This window comes from Rhinoderma darwinii, chromosome 2 (genome assembly GCF_050947455.1).
Source record: "Rhinoderma darwinii isolate aRhiDar2 chromosome 2, aRhiDar2.hap1, whole genome shotgun sequence".
Lineage (NCBI taxonomy): Eukaryota > Metazoa > Chordata > Amphibia > Anura > Rhinodermatidae > Rhinoderma > Rhinoderma darwinii.
This window is the reverse complement of record NC_134688.1, coordinates 208,532,423-208,552,118: the sequence shown is the minus strand read 5'-3', so window position 1 is coordinate 208,552,118 and position 19,696 is coordinate 208,532,423. Positions and strand designations below refer to the sequence as shown.

The 19,696-nt window shown below is 42.8% G+C and overlaps 2 protein-coding genes across 7 annotated transcripts in view; one reads left to right on the top strand and one right to left on the bottom strand.

Annotated features, from left to right (window-relative positions):
- The window catches only part of OFD1 (OFD1 centriole and centriolar satellite protein), a 61,001-nt gene extending 45,221 nt beyond the window's left edge, over nt 1–15,780 (top strand). Inside the window, exons 19-23 of the mRNA XM_075852793.1 lie at nt 2,882–3,001; nt 7,791–7,924; nt 10,556–10,690; nt 13,764–13,819; nt 14,496–15,780. Coding sequence (XP_075708908.1) covers nt 2,882–3,001; nt 7,791–7,924; nt 10,556–10,690; nt 13,764–13,819; nt 14,496–14,541 — 491 coding nt within the window. The 3' untranslated portion in view covers nt 14,542–15,780. The remainder of the gene's footprint in view (nt 1–2,881; nt 3,002–7,790; nt 7,925–10,555; nt 10,691–13,763; nt 13,820–14,495) is intronic.
- A 340-nt stretch (nt 15,781–16,120) lies between these two features.
- Nucleotides 16,121–19,696, bottom strand: part of GPM6B (glycoprotein M6B) — a 112,731-nt gene continuing 109,155 nt past the window's right edge. For 4 of the 6 annotated variants that reach the window (XM_075852788.1, XM_075852791.1, XM_075852787.1 and 1 more), the window contains one exon: nt 16,121–18,075. In XM_075852788.1, the coding sequence (XP_075708903.1) occupies nt 17,926–18,075 (150 nt within the window). In that variant the 3' untranslated portion in view covers nt 16,121–17,925. Of the gene's footprint in view, nt 18,076–18,560; nt 19,465–19,696 lie in introns of those variants that run through there. The other 2 variants (XM_075852789.1, XM_075852792.1) reach the window with 1 other exon arrangement.

The following is a 19,696-nucleotide window of genomic DNA, read 5'->3' as shown; positions in this document are numbered from 1 at the left end:
CGCACCTTCGTAGCCGACGTTCACGTCCCACATCAATGGCACGTGGTGCTCCGCAGTTTCCACAAAGGTTATTTCCAATGGTGCCATTTGTTCACTCACGATACACTTTCGCCACGATACATTTTCACCACACCAGCACGCGAACAGTTCACAAACTGCGTGGTTTGAGAAATACTGCCACCCTTGGCCTGAAGGCCAATAATTATCCCTTTTTGCAACTCTGATAAATCGCCCCATTTACCCATGGCAACAAGTGATATGTGTTCAAGCAGCCTATCGCACACCTTATATACCCACCCGCCAGCCCACATCACATCACTTGTAAGCTAAACTTGTTGACCCTGCTGTCACGGAGTCCTCAATTTTTTACTTTTCATCTTCCTTTAGCAGGAGTTAGCATATGATGGGGCACTTTCTACTAAGTTGCACTTTTGAATCTCCACAAAGATCCAATATTGTCAACTGTTGGATGTGGCCTAAGGGTCGAGTCGAGTCACATTATTATGACCACCTCCTACTTTCGACGTTAGCAGGGCGTAGCTCATGAGGGAAGTGATGTGTCATGGGCTGGCTTGGTGGGTATATAAGGTGTGCGATAGGTTGTCTGAACACATATCAAGACGTGTCTTTTTTCAGCCGTACTAACTATGTAACTATGTAAATATCACTCGTTGCCATGGGTAAAAGGGGCGATTTATCAGAGTTGCAAAAAGGGATGGCTATTGGCTTTCGGGCCAAGGGTGGCAGTATTTCTCAAACAGCGCAGTTTGTGAACTGTTCGCGTGCTGCTGTGGTGAAAGTGTATCGTGAGTGGACAAATGGCACCACTGGGACTAACCGACGTGGAAACTGCGGAGCACCACGTGCCATTGATGTGAGAGGTGAATGTCAGTTACGAAGGTGCGCGAGGGCCGAACGACACGCTACAGTGGAGCAGCTCACTGTGAAAATCAACCAGGGGGCTACCAGACGTGTGTCTATAACAACAGTTCAGCTAACCCTACTGTGTATGGGGCTCCGAAGCAGACGGATGGTCACTGCTCCTATGCTAACAAAGGTGCATCGGAAAAAAAGGCTTCAATTTGCAACACAGTATCAGAATTGGACCAACGATGATTGGCAAAGGGCTGCCTTCTCCGATGAGTGCCGTTTTTTTGCTTCATCGAACGGATGGACGTTGGTGTGTCAGGCGAGAAACATCAGAGAACAAACACCCTGCAGCCATTGCTGGAAGAACACAAGCTGGGGGCGGCAGTGTTATGGTTTAGTGAATTTTTTCATGGCATTCACTGGGCCCACTCATCCATGTGGAAGACACTCTGAACAGATTTGCTTATGAATCCATTATTGCAGATCACGTCCACCCATACATGCGGTTGGTCTTCTCTGGGGCAGATGGAATCTTCCAGCAAGACAATACGACATGTCACACGGCTAGAAATGTCCGACAGTGGTTAGAAGAGCATGACCAAGACTTCCAAGGACTTCCCTGACCGCCTACTTCACCAGACTTGAACCCAATTCAGCATCTGAGGGACCACCTCGATCGTCTTGTTCCCTCTATGGATCCTGCCCCACACCCTCCAGCAAATGTGGGATGCACAGCAGTCAGCATGGCTCCAGATACCTTAGACAACCTACCAGCACCTTATTAAGTCACCCCCAGCCCGTCTAGCTGCTGTCTGTGCTGCACACGGCGGTTACTCTGGATATTAGCTGGTGGTCATAATAATGTGACTCGGCTGTGTATATAGGCATAGTGGAGCTCTGCTTTGGTACAATAGGACATGATTAGGGATTATTTGGAAATAACGTAGTAGGTTGTACAGTAGGTATAAATGTATTAAGGACAATTTTCCACCTAAATTTATTTTAAAGATAATCTGATATATAACATGACCCAGCTCCATTTAGCAGTGTACTGTCACCATATCACTCTGTAGTCATATTAAAGGGAATGTGTCGCTAGAACATTTTTTTTTTGTTTTTAGTTAAACAGTTAGTGTATACATGATTAGACATTGTAGTAATTTTTTTTAATTTTTTCACAAGTCAGGAAATATAAATTTAATTCTAATTTATAACATTTCCCTGTGCTGGTCACTAGAGGGAGCAATTCCCAAAATTGCAGCATTGGCATGTGGTAAAGCAATTCTCTGCTCCGTCCGCTCCTAGTGCTTGCTTCTAATCACATGTCTGGAAGTCGTCATCTTACTGTCCGGCCATGGCTTCCCACACAGACGGCGTACACCATAGTGAATGGAACGGCTCCCGTTCACATTTTCTATGGGGATGTATGTGCCGTATTCCATCTCCGTATGTGTCGTTAATCGACACATACAGAGATGAAAAAAAAAATGGCAGCCCCCATAGTGAAGACAAAGTTAGAGAAAAAAAAAGTAAAACACAAACACACAAATAAATAAAATGTATTTTAATAAAACACTAAAAGCAAATGAATATAAACAATTTTTTTTCCGAGACACCCTTCCTTTAAATCTGGAAAAGAAGATACTCGCCACCACTGAAGTCACATCTCGCTTTCTTTTAATGCAATAAGTAATACAGTGTGAAAGTATTGTACACATTTCACTATTCGACATGAAAGTATAAATCTTGAATGTACTTATTCCCTACTTCTCATTGTTCATCTCCTATTCATTTTGCCTTTTTATTGTCCTTTTTGTTCCTCTACTACTCCCTGGTACTGCGGTGACCGCAGGGTTAATTAAGAGGTTAAAAGAAACTTCTTTTCTGCTTCTATAGAATTGAGCCTAATGCTACAGTGTGTGAACGGAGTGATTCCCAGACAGTTCTGCCAGGCCCGGCACTACAAGATAATGGGATCATTGTTAAACTATCCCCCTCCTCTTTCCCGCAGACCAGGAGAACATACCAGAGCAGCTTGAAAGTGACTTGTCTCATCCATCTGGAGACTCCTTCCATGACATTGGTGTCACTGCATATGTACCAGTGGCAGATTACTCCATGCCTGACTCGTGTAAGTTAAGTGGTCTTCCCTCTTGTACACTCGTTCATTTTTACTATTCGCTTCACACATAGGTATGATAACATATGTAATACAGAGAGAGCGGCTGTGTGTATCAAATACAGTATAGACCAAATCATCCATTCCGTAATAATCCAGACATAAAAACTTGCTTTTGAGATATATATAGATTACTACATTACTATAATAATAGCGCTAGGTTTAAAATTTGAGATATTTCTCCACGTGCTTATTTCAACAATCCAGGTTTCCAGTTTAAGTGTCGCTAAATGCAGTCCGGAGGCTCAGTTAGCACACATGTCAAGATTGGGCAGCCCCTTTTTAGATAGTGCCGCAGTGCCCTCTGTGGATGCTGCCGCAGTGCCCTCTGTGGATGCTGCCGCAGTGCCCTCTGTGGATGCTGCCGCAGTGCCCTCTGTGGATAATGCAATACACCCCTAGATAAGGCCACAGTGCCCTCTGTAGATAAGGCCACAGTGCCCTCTGTAGATAATGCAACACACCCCTAGATAATGCCAGTGTCCTCTTCAGATACTGTCACACACCCACTTGTAGATAACGCCACAGTGCCCTCTGCAGAGGCCGCCACAGTGCCCCCTGCAGAGGCCGCCACAGTGCCCCCTGCAGAGGCCGCCACAGTGCCCCCTGCAGAGGCCGCCACAGTGCCCCCTGCAGAGGCCGCCACAGTGCCCCCTGCAGAGGCCGCCACAGTGCCCCCTGCAGAGGCCGCCACAGTGCCCCCTGCAGAGGCCGCCACAGTGCCCCCTGCAGAGGCCGCCACAGTGCCCCCTGCAGAGGCCGCCACAGTGCCCCCTGCAGAGGCCGCCACAGTGCCCCCTGCAGAGGCCGCCACAGTGCCCCCTGCAGAGGCCGCCACAGTGCCCCCTGCAGAGGCTGCCCCAGTGATGTCAGGGGCTTGCCCAGAGCTGGAGTCCCAGGCAGAGCGCTAGTAGGCTCTTCCTGGGACTCCAGCTGTGCTCCTGACATCACTGGGACTCCTGCTCTGGGGAAGCCCCTGACATCATTGTCGATGTATGGACAGCGATGTCAGAGGCTTCCCCAGAGTCCCGGAGCAGAGCCTATACTAGCGCTCTGCCCGGGACTCCGCTATGGGGGAAGACCCTGACACACTGTCCACATATGGGCAGCGATGTCAGGGAATTCCACAGAGTCCCGGAGCAGAGCCTGTACTAGCGCTCTGCCCGGGACTCCGGCTCTGGGGAAGCCCCAGACATCGCTGTTCATATATGGACAGCGATGTCAGGGAATTCCACAGAGTCCAGGAGCAGAGCCGACACCAGCGCTCTGCTCCGCTCTGAGCAAGACCCTGACACACTGTCCATATATGGGCAGCGATGTCAGGGAATTCCACAGAGTCCCGGAGCAGAGCCGACACCAGCGCTCTGCTCGGGACTCCGGCTCTGGGGAAGTCCCAGACATCGCTGTTCATATGTGGACAGCGATGTCAGGGAATTCCACAGAGTCCCGGAGCAGAGCCGACACCAGCGCTCTGCTCGGGACTCCGGCTCTGGGGAAGCCCCAGACATCGCTGTTCATATGTGGACAGCGATGTCAGGGAATTCCAGAGTCTCGGAGCAGAGCCGATACTAGCGGCTCTGTGTCCCGCGGGCCGCAGATGACAGCCCCAGGGGCCGCATGCGGCCTGCGGGCCGCGTGCTTGAGACCCCTGTTCTAAAGGCTCACTGAATTCCAGCGTGGTACTGTAATAGGATGCCACCGTTGCAACAAGTCAGTTACTGTTAAATCTAGAAGGGAATAAACTTCACAATAATCTGTGTGGTATTATTGCACATTGGAAACGTTTAGGAACCACAATAACTCGGCCACAAAGTGGCAGACCACGTAAAGTTACAGAGCGCTGAGACGCATTGTGCATATAAGTCGCCAACGCTCTGCTGACTCAATGACTGCAGAGTTCTAAACCTTCTCTGGCATTAACATCTGAACAACAACTGTGCGCCGGTAGCTTCACGGCATTGGTTTCCATGGCCGAGCTGCATGTAAGCACAATGCCAAGCGTCGGATGGAGTTATGTAAAGCATGCTGTTACTGGACACTGGAGCAGTGGAAACGTGTTCTGTGGAGTGATGGATCACGCTTCTCGATCTGGCAGTCTGATGGACGTGTCTGGGTTTGGCGAATGCCAAGAGAACGTTACCTGCCTGACTGCATTGTGCCAAGTGTAAAGTTTGGTGGAGGAGGAGGGGTAATTCTATGGGGCTGTTTTTCAGGGCTTCTTCTAGGTTTCTGGTAAAGGGAAATCTTGATGGTTCAGCATATCAAGATATTTTGGACAATTATATGCTTCCAACTTTGTGGGAACAGTTTGGGGAAGACCTGTATTCTGTTCCAGCATGATGGCTCCAAAGCAAGGTCCACAGACATGGTTGGGTGAGTTTGATGTGGAAGAACTTGACTAGCCTGCACAGAGCCCTGACCTCAACCCCATTGAATGCCTTTTGGGATTAACTGAGACTGTGAGCCAGGCCCTCTCGTCCAACATCAGTGTTTGTCCTTACAAACGCTCTGGATGAATGGGCAAAAACTCCCACAAAGATGCTCCAAAATCTTGTAGAAAACCTTCTTAGAAGAGACGACGCTGTTTTAGCTGCAATGGGGGGACCAACTCCATATTAATGCCTATGGATTTAGAATGGGATGTCATAAAAGCTCCTGTAGGTGTAATGTGTAGGTGTCCCAATGCTTTTGTCCATATAGTATGTGATCTACAGAGGATGGGAAGTGGCCTGCAGCATCTGAAAACTATATGAAACAGGATGATGGAGATTGGCATTGTCAAAAAATAAATGGAGACTGTTGGTACGCAACAACCGCAGCAAATACAGTGTTCGATCTTATTAGGCAGAAAGACAGAAGAAACGACACTGGCTTCATGACAACAGATTCTTCATTACATACAAATGGGACTTTTCCAGTAGTGTCCATGTTGAATCAGACATGAATTGCCAACTTTTTTGGCTCACCTTTGACAATAGAGTTGTCCATAACGGTCCGCTAGGGTTGTCATATTGCATGTCTGTTCAGTGGAACCTTAATACCACCTATGTTTGGTAGACTCAACACCCCTATTCACTGACTAAGGGCCCTTTTACACGGACCAATGATCGAGCGATAATAGTAATGCTCATTCATCAGCTGATTTGATCGTTTATACAGCAGAAAATATTATAGTTGTCGTCGGCACATCTCCCTGTGTAAACCGGAAGATGTGCTGTCGACATGATGGTAATACATGGGGATGAGCGATCATAGTAAGGAACGCTCGTCCCCGTACATTACTGATCATAGCTTCTTGTGAAAGGAGCAAATGAGCACCGATTAACGAGCTGTGTCGTTGACCAGTGCTCCTTACGGCTAAAATGGGCCGGTGTAAAAGGACCTTAAATTTAATGTATATGGGCAGCTACAAATATCGATAATTTGGCTACCCTTAATCTAATGGAATAAAATGATTGTTTAGGATTTGCTGAGTTGGTTGTAAACTGCTTGAAACTAGGGATGCACGATGCATCAAAACTTCGATACTGTTTCGATACTGTGCATCCCCAAACCCTTCGATACCGTTGTTTCATGTATTTCTATACTAAGCTGTGCGGCCGCACAGCTAAGTATAGTAACACATGAATGTATGAGAGCGGGGCTGCGGCTGTGTAATACAGTCATTGCCCCGCTCCTGAGTCCTGACATATGCGCGCGGTCAGGATGATGTGATGCGGCCAGCGCTGCACTAATGAGCGGCGGCACTGAAGACAGAACATGGCGTGCGCACTGCAAAACACCCCCATGTTCTGTCCTCAGTGCCTTACCCGCCACTCATTAGTGCAGCGCCAGCCGCATCTCCTTATGCTGACCGCGCACGCACTTAATGTCAGGAGCGGGGCAATGGCTGTATTACACAACCGCAGCCCCGCTCTATAATGGCGGAGATCAGAGAAACCTCTTATCTCCGCCGCTATTCCCCTGAATGCTGAATCCAGCATTCAGGAGAAAATGAGATGCGGGGTTGCCCATTGGATCGCATCACAGGAATCCCTGTGACGCGATTGAGGGACATACCATATATGGGCAGACAGCCCAGGGTGCATTGAAGGACCCCAGGGCTGTCTTACCATATTTCCTGTTAGGGCATACTTAGTACACAGGCAGTTGTTAATTTTTTGGCGTCATTTATGATGTGTACGCTGTAAAAAACAAACGCAAAAAAACTGCTTTCTTTCACTTATTAATGTGGGGCACAAGGTGTGATGAATTTAATCTCTGTGTGCCTCACATTAATAGTAATTAACCCCATCATGTACCTTACACAACCCATTATGACTGAGAAACATGATGGGGTTAATTACTATTAGTGTGAGGCACATTCAAAATTGATCACACCTCACATCAGAAAACTGAAAAACTTTTATTTTTATTACTGTTGGCAAAGTATCGTTTTGGTATAGAAATCGCAATACTAAACGAAGTATCAGTATCGAAGTCCAAATTCTGGTATCGTGACATCCCTACTTGAGACGTGTTGCATTTTTATCTCTTATTAAATTTCTGTTTGTATAATTCTAGTTCTCTTACTATGGTGGGTGGTGGAAATCTCTGCATGTTTGTGCTTGTATGGATTGTTACACAGGAAGAAATATTGAGTGATCTAAAGATTTCTCTTGTATGTATACAGGCGGTAGTTTCTAGGTGGACAGAGCAGTGACGTGTGTGATGTGCTACAGTATAACCTTTTTATTTTCAGTTGGCAGTAGGGAGAAAAGTGAAATTTCAAACCAAGTCCATCACTTGGATAGGAGTAAGGCGACTGAACCCCAGGAGCTCAAGAAAGAATCAGACCGTTCAGAGATACAAGAGAAAGCAGAGCAACATCCAGAGGTAATGTCATCCTGTACATTGAGACATAACAATGGTGACCCTGAAACAGAATGACCTACAGGTCAATCTAATATCCAGTGAATATTGTAAAGATGATTCTAGTGCATGGGGCCGCTACTTACCTCCGTATAGAGTTTTTTTCAGTCATGATTGCCACAGAGCCGAAGAGATGCTGGAACTGCAGCAGAATCCGAATACAACAGAAAAAAAAGTGGCCTGTTGTATGTGCGGAAGTATTCTTCCCTAGAAGCATTGCTTCCGCACATATGGCACCCAACGGATCCTGTATGGCAGCACACAGAGACTATGTGGCTCCGTTCTAGGGCGTCGTACAGGCTGTCTGTGCATGGGGTCTTAGAGAAGCTAGGACTGCGGTAATCAGTTTGTAATATGTTGGTGCTATATAAGCAACATAAATAAACAGACGTTATCACTCACTGTCCCCAGTGCCGCTCACTATCTAAATTCTCTATCAGTATGGTTTTTCGTTTGTAGTGTGGGAGTATACGCGGGAAGAACATACAAATTTAGGATCCCAGCGCTGCAAGGCGACAGTGCTATCCACTGTGCCTCCAGTATCACCAGGGCAGCTTAACCCGTTAGTGACCACCAATACGCCTTTTAACGGCGGCCACTAACAGGCTTTATTCTGATGCATATTCCTTTTTACGGCACTGCATCAGGATAAAGTAAACAGAGCAGGGAGCCGTCAAATCTCCCTGCTCTCAGCTGCCAGAGGCAGGGGGCGTCCCTGCTCTGCCGTGTGAGATCGATATAAGTATCGATCTCACCCGTTTAACCCCTCAGATGCGGTGCACAATAGCGTGCACCGCATCTGAGTGGTTTTGGAGAGAGGGAGGGAGCTCCCTCTCTCTCCCACCGACACCCGGCGATACGATCGCCGAGTGGCTGTGTCTCCGATGGCAGCTGGGGGCCTAATAAAGGCCCCCAGGCTGCCTGGAGTGAATGCCTGCTAGATCATGCCGCAGGCATGACCTAGCAGATGCCTGTCCGTTTTAAACGGACAGGCAGTAATACACTGCAATACAAAAGTATTGCAGTGTATTATAATAGCGATCGGAGAATTAAAGTCCCACTAGTAAAAAAGTAAAAAAAAAGTTTAATAAAGTTAATTAAAAAGAAAATGTGAAAAAAAAAATGAAAAACCCACTTTTTCCCCTTACAAAATGCTATCCTATTAGAAACCCAAAATAAAGTAAAAAAGTTACACATATTTGGTATCGCCGCGTCCGTAACGACCCCGACTATAAATCTATTACATTATTTAACCCGCACGGTGAACGCCGTAAAAAATGTAATAAAAAACTGTGGAAAAATTGCTGTTTTCTGTGAATCCTGACTTTAAAAAAATGTGATAAAAAGTGATCAAAAAGCATCTACTCAAATGGTACCAATAAAAACGACAAGTCTTCCCGCAAAAAAAAAAAGCCCTCATACAACTGCATCGGCGAAACAATAAAAAAGTTATGGCTCTTCAAATATGGAGACACAAAAACAAATAATTTTGAAAAAAAAGCGTTTTTATTGTGAAAGTAGTAAAACATACAAAAACTATAAAAATTTGGTATCGTTGCAATCGTAACAACCCGCTGAATAAAGTTATTGTGTTATTTATATCACACGGTAAACGGCGTACATTTAAGACGCGAAAAAGAGTGGCAAAATGTAAGGTTTTTTTCCATTCCCCCCCCAAAAAAAAAGTTAATAAAAGTTAATCAATAAATAATGTGTACCTCAAAATGGTGCTATTTAAAAATACAACTTGTCCCGCAAAAAACAAGACCTTATACAGCTATGTCGACGTTATAGCTCTTGGAATGCGACGATGGAAACTGGCTTGGTCATTAAGGTTTAAAATAGGCTGGTCATTAAGGGGTTAATTCTTAGAAGGGGATGTTCATTTGGGACAACTACTTAAATGGGGAAAACCACAACTACATTTTCCCCCAGAGTTTTCTTAAAAAAAAAGCTAATGGTGCAATGTTGAGTCCCAGACCTTGGCCTTAGACAAGAGATTTATGTTGTTGGATTCCACCAATAATCTCATGTCTATGTTGTGTGCCGTTGGAGGAAGGAAAGGATTGGCCATTTTGAGATTTAACACGCCCGATCCTTTGTACCGCCTGGAGATAAACGGTGCCAGATTGTCTCTCTGACAACTACATGTTGACCTGACTCTACTGAAGGAAACATTCAGGCCAGATTAATAGTATGGCCTCATGCACACGACCGTAGCAGTGTGAACGGCTGTGATTTTCGGGTCGGCCGGCTGCGGACTGTCAGCCGCAGGCCGCCCGCAAATCGCGGGACATGCACATGGCCGCGGCCATTGTTTTCAATGCTCCCGGGCCGTGCAAGGACCGCAAAAACTACGGTCGTGTGCATGGCCCCATAGAAAAGAATGGGGCCGCAATTCTCTTGTGGATTTTCGGGGGAATTGCGGCCGCAAAAACACGTTCGTGTGCATGGGACCTATGTAAGGACGTGGTGTTAGAAATGTTATTTCCTAAGATGAATATCTTATTACAATACATTAGGTGTGACTAAACGATAATTCTAGTAGTTTCCGCATATTTGACATTCTACATAGTGTGGCTTCTCTGTTTTAAGGCTTTTGCAGCAGAGCCTGGAACGCCACATAACGTTCAAGAGGAAAGCTTAGAGGACAGTAACCCAGAAGTAAATCCCTTGGACAGGTACATGCAGTTGCTCCTTCAGAAAAGAAATGAGGAACAGTCTGATAAGGTAAGCCATTATTGATCGTCATGATGTTCTCCTGTAACGCTGCTGCTCAAGTGGAAAAAGGACAACACAACCTTTTTCACAGCAAGCCATTCTACCTCATCTGGGAAGAGGCAAAAAGTCATTCTGGGTTTGCATCTGTACGTGACTGAGTGCAGTTTTGCCTTTGAAATCGATCACCAATTATCTACCACTCGTCCCCTGCAGCGGTTGGGTGCAATATACATTCGATTGCTATGGCTTCCTCTTGGATGAAGACTTGAATGTGAGGTTTTTGAGCACACCTATCTGTGAATTGGAGACACAGCCAATTTTCGTTTTTTTTTTATATTTCCATCGCCGCATTGCAAGAGCCATAACTTGTTTTTTGTTTTTTTATTTCCATCGACATAGCCGTATGAGGACTTGTTTTATGTGGGAAGAGTTGTAGTTTTTAATGGCACCATATAATGTACTGGAAAACTGGAAAAAATATATTTGTGAGGTAAAATGGTAAACAAGACAGCAATTCCTCTTTTTTTTGGGGGGGGGGTCATTTTTAAGGGGTTCTCCGTGCGGTAATATGTTTTTATTATGATCTACTTGACAAAAAAAAATTATTTTAAAAGAGAAAAAAATATTGTTTTGCATTGCCATAGTCTGAGGGCCATAGCTTTTATATTTTTATTTTTCTGTTGCTGGAGAGGTGCAAGGGCTTTTTTTTTGCAGGGTGAACTGTAGTTTTCATTGGTACATACGACTTTTGATCACTTTCGATTACATTTTTTATTTTTTTTTGGAAGCGAGGTAACCGCAAGACAGCAATTTTGATATTGTGAATTCCTTTTTCCTACGGCGTTCACCCAGTGGGTTAAATAACTGTATATTTGAAATATTCAGACTTTTAAAGGACGCAGCGATACCAACACTATATTTCAGCCCCCGCACTATGACATACAGAGCAGAGCCAGCTCCATATGCTGTGGGTGTCAGCTCTGTATTCTAGCTGACACCTCGCACTAAGGCCGGATTCACACAAGCGTTTTTCACACGTTGCAGTTCCGTGTGCCATCGGTGAATGGTACGTGGCTGCGTGATTTTCACGCATATGCCATTCTTATGACATGCGATTTTGCTGTTTAAAAAAAGAAATGAAAGTGCTTTTATTTTTTTCTTAATTTCGTTATCTACAGTTGCGCGAATCACATGCGTCACACGGAAGTGCTTCCGAGTGCCGTGCGTGATTTTCACTCCCATTGACTTCAATGGGTACATGATGCGCGGAAAACGTACATACGCTGCATGAAAATCACGGACTGTCTGAACAACCCCATTGACTGACATAGGTCCGTGCGAAGCGCGTGATTTTCACGCGCGTATGATGGACGTTAAATACGCTCGTGTAGAGATTGATCGATCCTGGCCGCTTAATTATTTAGATGCCACAGTCAATAGCGACCGCAGCATCTAAGCCATTTCAAAGAGGAGGCGGCCCTAACCGAGAGCCCTTTGCCCCAGGTGGTGGGGGTTGTCATGGCAGGCTGGGGGCCTAATGAAGGCCCCTAGGTCTGCCTTTCAGGGCTTAACAAGGGCATGTAAAAATGACCATACGCTGTGATACTTTAGTATTGCAGTGTATTGTACCAGAGATCTGACGATTTGTACAAACAAATAAAAAACTAAGTTTTAAAAAAAATTAAATTCTCATTTTTCCTCTAAAGTAATGTAAAAAGAAGTCCGTAAAAGTCTGAACTATCGCAACGTAACATTATTTAACCTACAACGTGAATGGAGTAAGAAAACAAAAAATGATAGAATGGCTGTTTTTTTGTTCGACTTAGCTGTAAAAATTTTTTTAATAAAACGTGATCAAAAAGTCGTATGTAACTAAGCTACAGCTCGACCCGCACAAAATAAGCCCTCACACTGCTCAAACAACGAAAAAATTTAAAAATTGTTTTTCAGAATATGGCGACATAAAATAATTTTTTTTAACAACTTGTTTTTCTTTGTAAAAGTAGTGAAACTTTAAGAAAAATATATAAATTTGGTATCGCTGCGACATTTTTACCACACGGGGAAAGCCGTAAAAACGAAACCCCAAAAAACAGTGGAATCTAAGTTTTTTGCAATTCCACCCCAAAAGTACATTTTATGGTACTTTCAATGGTGCCAATAAAAATGACAACTCCTCACGCAAAAAAATAAGCCTTTACACTGCTCCATTGTCGTAAAAAGAAAGTTTTATATAATTATTTGTTTTTTTTAAAAAACTGTATTAAACTTTTTTTTGTCAATTTGGTCTCCCTAGGGGACTTTAAACATGCGATCGTAGCGCACTCATGAAAAACACTGCAATACTTTATAATATATATTGTAGTGTATTTTCTTTATCTGTGCTCTATTAGCCTCTGGCAAGGCTTAATAATAGAGTACTGATGGCAGGCCTGAAGGTATTCAATAGACCTCTGGCTGCCATGGCAACTGTTCAGCACCTTGCGACTTTGTCCCAGAGGGGGTGGTGATTGGAGGACAGATGGAGCCCCCTCCCTCTCTCTAACTGCTTAGCTGCTGCAGTTGATAGTGACCGCAGCATCTGAGGGGTTAAATGTCTGGAATAAGGCTGGATTTACGCGAGCATGTTCGGTCTGTAAAGGACGGAACGTATTTCGACCGCAAGTCCCGGACCGAATACACTGCTGGGAGCCGGGCTCCTCACATCATAGTTATGTACGACGCTAGGAGTCCCTGCCTCTCCGTGGAACTACTGTCCCGTACTGAAAACATGATTACAGTATGGGACAGTTGTCCTGCACCAAGGCAGGGACTCCTAGCATCGTACATAACTATGACGCTACGAGCTCGGCTCCCTGCAGTGTGTTCGGTCCGGTACTTGCGGCCGAAATACGTCCGTCAATTACGGACGTAATGAACTCGTGTGAACATACCCTAAGAGTTCTCTGATCCCAGCCGTTGCATGTGGGTGTCAGCTGTATGAAACCGTTGACATATTGGGGTAGCGCACATCCGCTGTACATGTACAGCAGATGTCGCTAAGAGGTTAATATAATTTTATATATATATTTTTTTTATAAAGATTACTAAAGAAATCTTCGAAGAGGTGTCGGCAGAGGAAAAACTATCTAATGAAAGGTAAGAAATGGGGATGAGGTAAACTTCCTGCATGGCTTTGTCTTTTCATTACCACACGTTTACACTTCCCCTCCTATTTTTCTCCCCCCAAAAAAGACTACAAGAACACTAACCATAAATAAGGACGTGTAAACAAGTCCAAAGTTTGATATTCATTAGATTTCTTTGTAATTCCATCCCTGATATGTTTAGGCTGCCTTACAGGAGAACTCCAATGACTACTTTCTGAATATTTGACCTGTGAATAGCAGATTGTTCGAATCATTGACCTTAGACTTCCACGTGCTCATGTAATTGTCTGCCTGCGTTCACATAGGGCATTTACATGGTCGTTTTGTTAATGCAGCATTGTATCAATGGAGCCTTGCAACATATGCAGACTCTTATTTTCATTTGTAATTCTGTTCATATTTGATCCCTAGTTGTAGCTGCAAAATAAATAGAAATACGGATGAAAATAAGAACAAGCCCTTAGTCATTTGGACAATTCATCTCCACACGTTTTTACTCATCAGTCCAATAATTTTTCCAAGATTTCACTTGGAAAATGATTCCGATCGGTTTCTAGCGCTGCGGCGTACTCCTCCGTTCTGTGCTATGTCTATAAATGACCTAATTGTGAGGCTAACCATGCATCGTTCTGTCTCTTAAGATAATTTTGCTTTTTTTTTCTCAGTATAACAGCTCACTCCACCGGAGAAGCGGACGATGACTTCTGGTAAACAGTCATTTCCTCTCTCCACGATGAATCCAAGTCCTTTGAATCTTGACACTAATCATTTGTGTGACCAGCACAGCATGTTTTTATTTGATGTGGAAATTTCGTCAAAGGCCAATTCTTGTAACTGAATTTGTTGAATATATCTGAGTCTTTAACCCCTGTCTACAATAGGACTATGGAGAAATTGTTTCCTAGCATTCTAAGTGGAAGGATTTGTTCTAGATTATTTTTAATGTCTTGGCCAATTTTAGGAATGTTGTGAATAATTTATTTTCTACAATCTTTTAGAATTACAAAGACTGACCTATATTTTGATTATTGTTTGGCATGTGTGGCTTTCACTGAGCACTTAAGCCATCATGGGGCAGTATATTTTATTTCCACATACAATAAATATATATATATATTTTTTTTTTAAGAGAACAAATGTCAGTTGGTGTATAACAGATGTAGGTCTCGTTGTTTTTGTAATGCTGCTTGGTCTCGTACCTGCCTAACCGGCGGCCTTGTCCTGCATGACCGCTGACTTCTTCTGACTGCCTCTCCTCCTGCTCGCAGCTGTGTCCTTCCTAGGTGCACACTCTGAGCCCCCCTTAAATGGCCAGTGCGCGCATTGCAAAGTTCCACAAACCAATGGGATTGTTCCTGGACTATTTAAGGCACTTCCTCAGTTCACATGGTGCCTGAGCAACTTTGGTGCCACCTAGTTGTCCTGCAAAAGTTCCGGTTTGCATCCCGATTCTAGTCTGCACCTGCTGCCAGCCTGCGTCCAGCTACCAGTTCGTATCCTGTTACCCGCCATCTATCTCTATCCTGCGGTCTACTGCCAGTCTGTATCCAGCTGCCTGAGGCTTCCTTCCTTTTACAAACGGTCTTCTGAGCCTCACCCATCTGCCAAGGTATCTGCCAGTGCCTGAACCCTCTGTGTGCTACACAGTTGTATCCTGGTCTACTGGAGTGAAATTGAAGACATCCTGTTCATGTTACATTATAGATTGTGCAGGGTTAGAAATAGACAGGGGAAAAAAAAAAAGCTGACCCTCCCTTGGGGTGAGAAAAGCAGCTTCGGCTTCCAGAATGAACAGCCTGTCTAAAAATCCTCAAAAAAGGGGTGGAAAATTAAATAGTCATTCAAATATTATTGCTTATGACATGCCCGATTATATGCAAGAAATCAGACAGCTTTAAATCAGTGTCTAAAATTCATCAATGTTTGACAAATTAATGTGTAGCTAAATGTTCGGAAAACTTCTGACATGTCTCAGAGACATGTCAGAAGTTTTTATTGGTGGGGGTCTCTGTGCTCGCACCCCCACCAATCCAAACTTCTGACATGTCACTATGATGTAGGTCTCGCTATGATGTAGGTTTAGCTACACTTTAAATGTAATGCACTTCTGTAAACGAGGATGTCCTCTCCTTTTGCATTATGTCTCATGATTACACATTCATCAAAATAGTGAAGCTATAAAATGTCAGTTTTATCTATAAATGATTTTTAAGTGACACTTTTAAAGTAAGCTTTAAACAAGTTTAATAGCCGATATGCATTGTAAAAAAAAATTAAAACCACAGAACCATGAGGTTTATCTACAAATATTTATTATAACACTTGGATATAACTACAGGAAGCCCTTGGCACTGATAGAAAATATTGATTCACTGTTAGGTTACAAAAATTTATACATAGCAAAAGGTAAATGCTTTTTTTTTTTTTTTTACATAAAAATAATTACACTAAACAGGATCTCAAAAAGAAAACTTCAATGAACTACATGGAATAGAAAAAAAATTAAGACATTGCCTTCGTTATCCATACATTAGGACACTGGGCTAAAACAATCACCTGCATTGCAGTAGAAAGAATTACAAGATTTCCATGCATTGGCTTCAACAAAAAGCTAGGCTATTATGGTAACATTTTCTCTAAGTACAATATACGCCTCAATTTTGAAATTGTCAAAAACAAAAATTTCCTTTCAGAATTGTAACCAAACAAAATACCTGAACACTCTGTTAACATATCAACAATTAGTAATATCTTTAGGTCAAGTAGACTGGACATCATCATCTATAGTTCACATTTGTTTGGATTTTTATGTATTTTTTCACTTTTTTATTTATTTTTTAAATATTTTAGAAGTGCAACTGTCAAAACAAAAATCACAGCCAACTACAGAAATCGGAATGACCTACAGCAACTATGTAATACTATATATTCAATGCACCACTGTAATTTTTTTGATCATCGTTACCTAAAACTAACACTATTAATTAAGATGTGTTAACTTGGACCCATCATCTAAACACACAATGCAGGCAGCCATTTCCCAGGCAACATCTCCCAGTTCACCAAGAAACTAAAAAGGTGTTAGGTCTTGTTTACATTACCAGACCTGAGGTCCTTGTGGTCTTCTGAATTTTTTGGCCAAAAATATGAACGGATCTTACTTTGCGGGGATCCATTCCTGTTTGCCAAAAAGTTATGAAAGGGAACTAAGAATTAGGACCTGTTCACATCTGTGTTGGAGGCTCCTCAGTCACAGACCCAGCCGAAAATATCGTAAACAATAGAGCAGAATTCTGCACTATTGTTTCCAGTAAAACCATGGACACCCCAATTTAACCCACTAAAGTCAATGGGATCCGTAGGGTGTCTGTTGTCTCAATCGTTCCAAGGGGAACCTGCGCTTCTATTTTTATTTTTTAAATTGTTCTGCTCTGACGGAGCAGAAGAGTAAAGCCAAACGCTGATGTGTACAGGCCCTTACAATCTGGTCACGTGAATGAGATCTTATGCAGTTTGACTCGAATACTTTCTGTAAAACTACACACTCCCCATAGAATTGGTTCTGCTCAAAAATTGGCTGTCTATGCAGTGTAGATGATTGGTGCCCTATATTTTTAGAAGGGAAAAAAAACAGAACAGAACATGATGGCCCTGATGCACAGTAGATGTTTGTACCACTTCAGCTCCTTTGAGCATTTTTTAAATGATCAGTATTATATGTACAAATGTTTCTGGGCCATTAATTCATTTAAAAATGGCAACATTTTATACAAATCTAACATGGGCCTGAACATAATCGAAATAAACATAATAGATGCAAGTAGTTTATATGAGAACCCGCTGCCTCTCTACATCTGCTTCCTCCATTTAGGAAACGTGTATTCCACTGGAGGAGAAAAACACTGATACCTTATAAAGTGCTTCATTTTAAAACGCCTGAGATCACAGTGTGGGGGGAATATTAAGAATATTGGTACACGCTGCAGTTTTAATAATGTCTGGTAACTCGTTCAGGTTTTTTTTAATGGCACACATCTGCATTAATGGATTAATCATGAAGGCTACTGCTTTCCATGTGGTGTCACCGGTAAGATTTTATGTGTAAGAATTGAGCTGTTCTTTTGACCGTGACTGGATGTCTTGAAGTTCTTGTTCTTCTTTAACTTTAATGTCTTGGTAGGCCTGCATTTTGCTTGCATCCTTTAAGTAGGCCCAATTAGAAGCCAGAATCATGAGGAAGTGGATCTGCAAGAGAAGGGTGAGCACGATAGCTAGTAAACGTGTCAAGAGGCAAAGCAAGCAGGTTATTAGAGTACTAAAAGTAATAGTAGTAGTTTAATAATAAATAAGAGTTAATAGGCTTTTATAACCCTGTAGTGTACATTAATAACTTTATATTTAGGCATGCACTTGCTTTACTATGGTTGAAAAACAAAGGGTGAGGAAAGCAACGAAGTAAGTTAGGGAGCCAGGAATAAAATGAATATAGAGTAAATGTGTTTGCCAGTTGGTTAAAGCAACAAACCCCTCAAAACAAATAAAAAGGATATAAATCATTTTATTTTGAGGAGATATAAAAGGGATATTTTATCAGACAGGCATGTACATGAGTGAGGGAAAACCTCAGTACATATGAGAACAGAAATGATGGAAGGCGCCTTAATTATTCTTCATCTATTAATAAACCTGTGGAGGTAAAAACGTATACACAGAAGCATGCAGGCCACAAATTAGTGTTTATTGCCACTTTATTCAACTACAAAAATAGGTTATAAAAATGAATTTATTGCTAGTGCTTATATTCTTCTTTCAAACTTCCAGGTCATGTATCCAGTGATAAGTATGTGACACACCTTCCTTCTCTGCACTATTTCCTGCCACACATCACTTCCTTGTGTCGTCCTTGCTTGGCCAGCCAGGCCTCCATTAATGGCGTATCAAATCATTGGTCTTGAATCTACTGCTCAAGGGTCTATTAGCCTCACCTTTTGTCTGAGATCTGGCTAATAAATAATAATCTGTTACCAATATTTATTTCAACTGTACAAGTGCATTTCGCAAAACAGTAAAAAAAATCATGAAAGAGCACCTACAAATAATTTTGGCCAATAAGGGCAAATTAGCTCTGTTATTAGTTAGTAATAGTTTGTACAAAAAAAAAATACATATTCTGTAAATGTAGTTGTGGCAGTAATGAAGCTCCATCTGCCCCGATCATCCAACATCGTGTGTATAAATGTACCGCATGTAAGGGATGTTGGACCAGCAGAGAAGGCACGTGTTATAACATCATTCAATAGACGCCAAGTGAATGTGCCTTGCTTTAAGTAACAGAATTTAGCCAGATCTCATATCGTTGTGTTTTACATACAATATATTTTTAATATTACTCTATGATGCTATTGAGTGAAACTTGCTATATACAAAATGAAAAACAAAAAAAACATAGTAATCATAGAATATTGTAAATGCTAGACTGGGTTTTAGTCCAGAGTGTCAGTGGTAGTTTACGCTACAATAATGCAGTCTTTCTAATGCTGTGACTAAAACAGATTAGAATTTAGTGCAGCAATCCTCCCGACTCTTAAACTTCAAAACGGCATAGTTATATGTGGTTGCCATCATGTAGATCAGCTGGTGGAAAAGAACAAAATGAAAGGAGTATAAGATATGGCACTGGAATGCCTCACGCAGCCTTGGAAATCACTCAGCTAAATTCTCATTTAAAGATTGTGACTAATGTCTTCATGATAGAATTGGTGGGATTGGCCAGGATTAAGGACCCAATCCAATAGCAATGCGTGTCCTTCAATATGAAGTACTGGACAATGTGACGACCGAACTGAAGATTTTTAGGGTTCAGTCC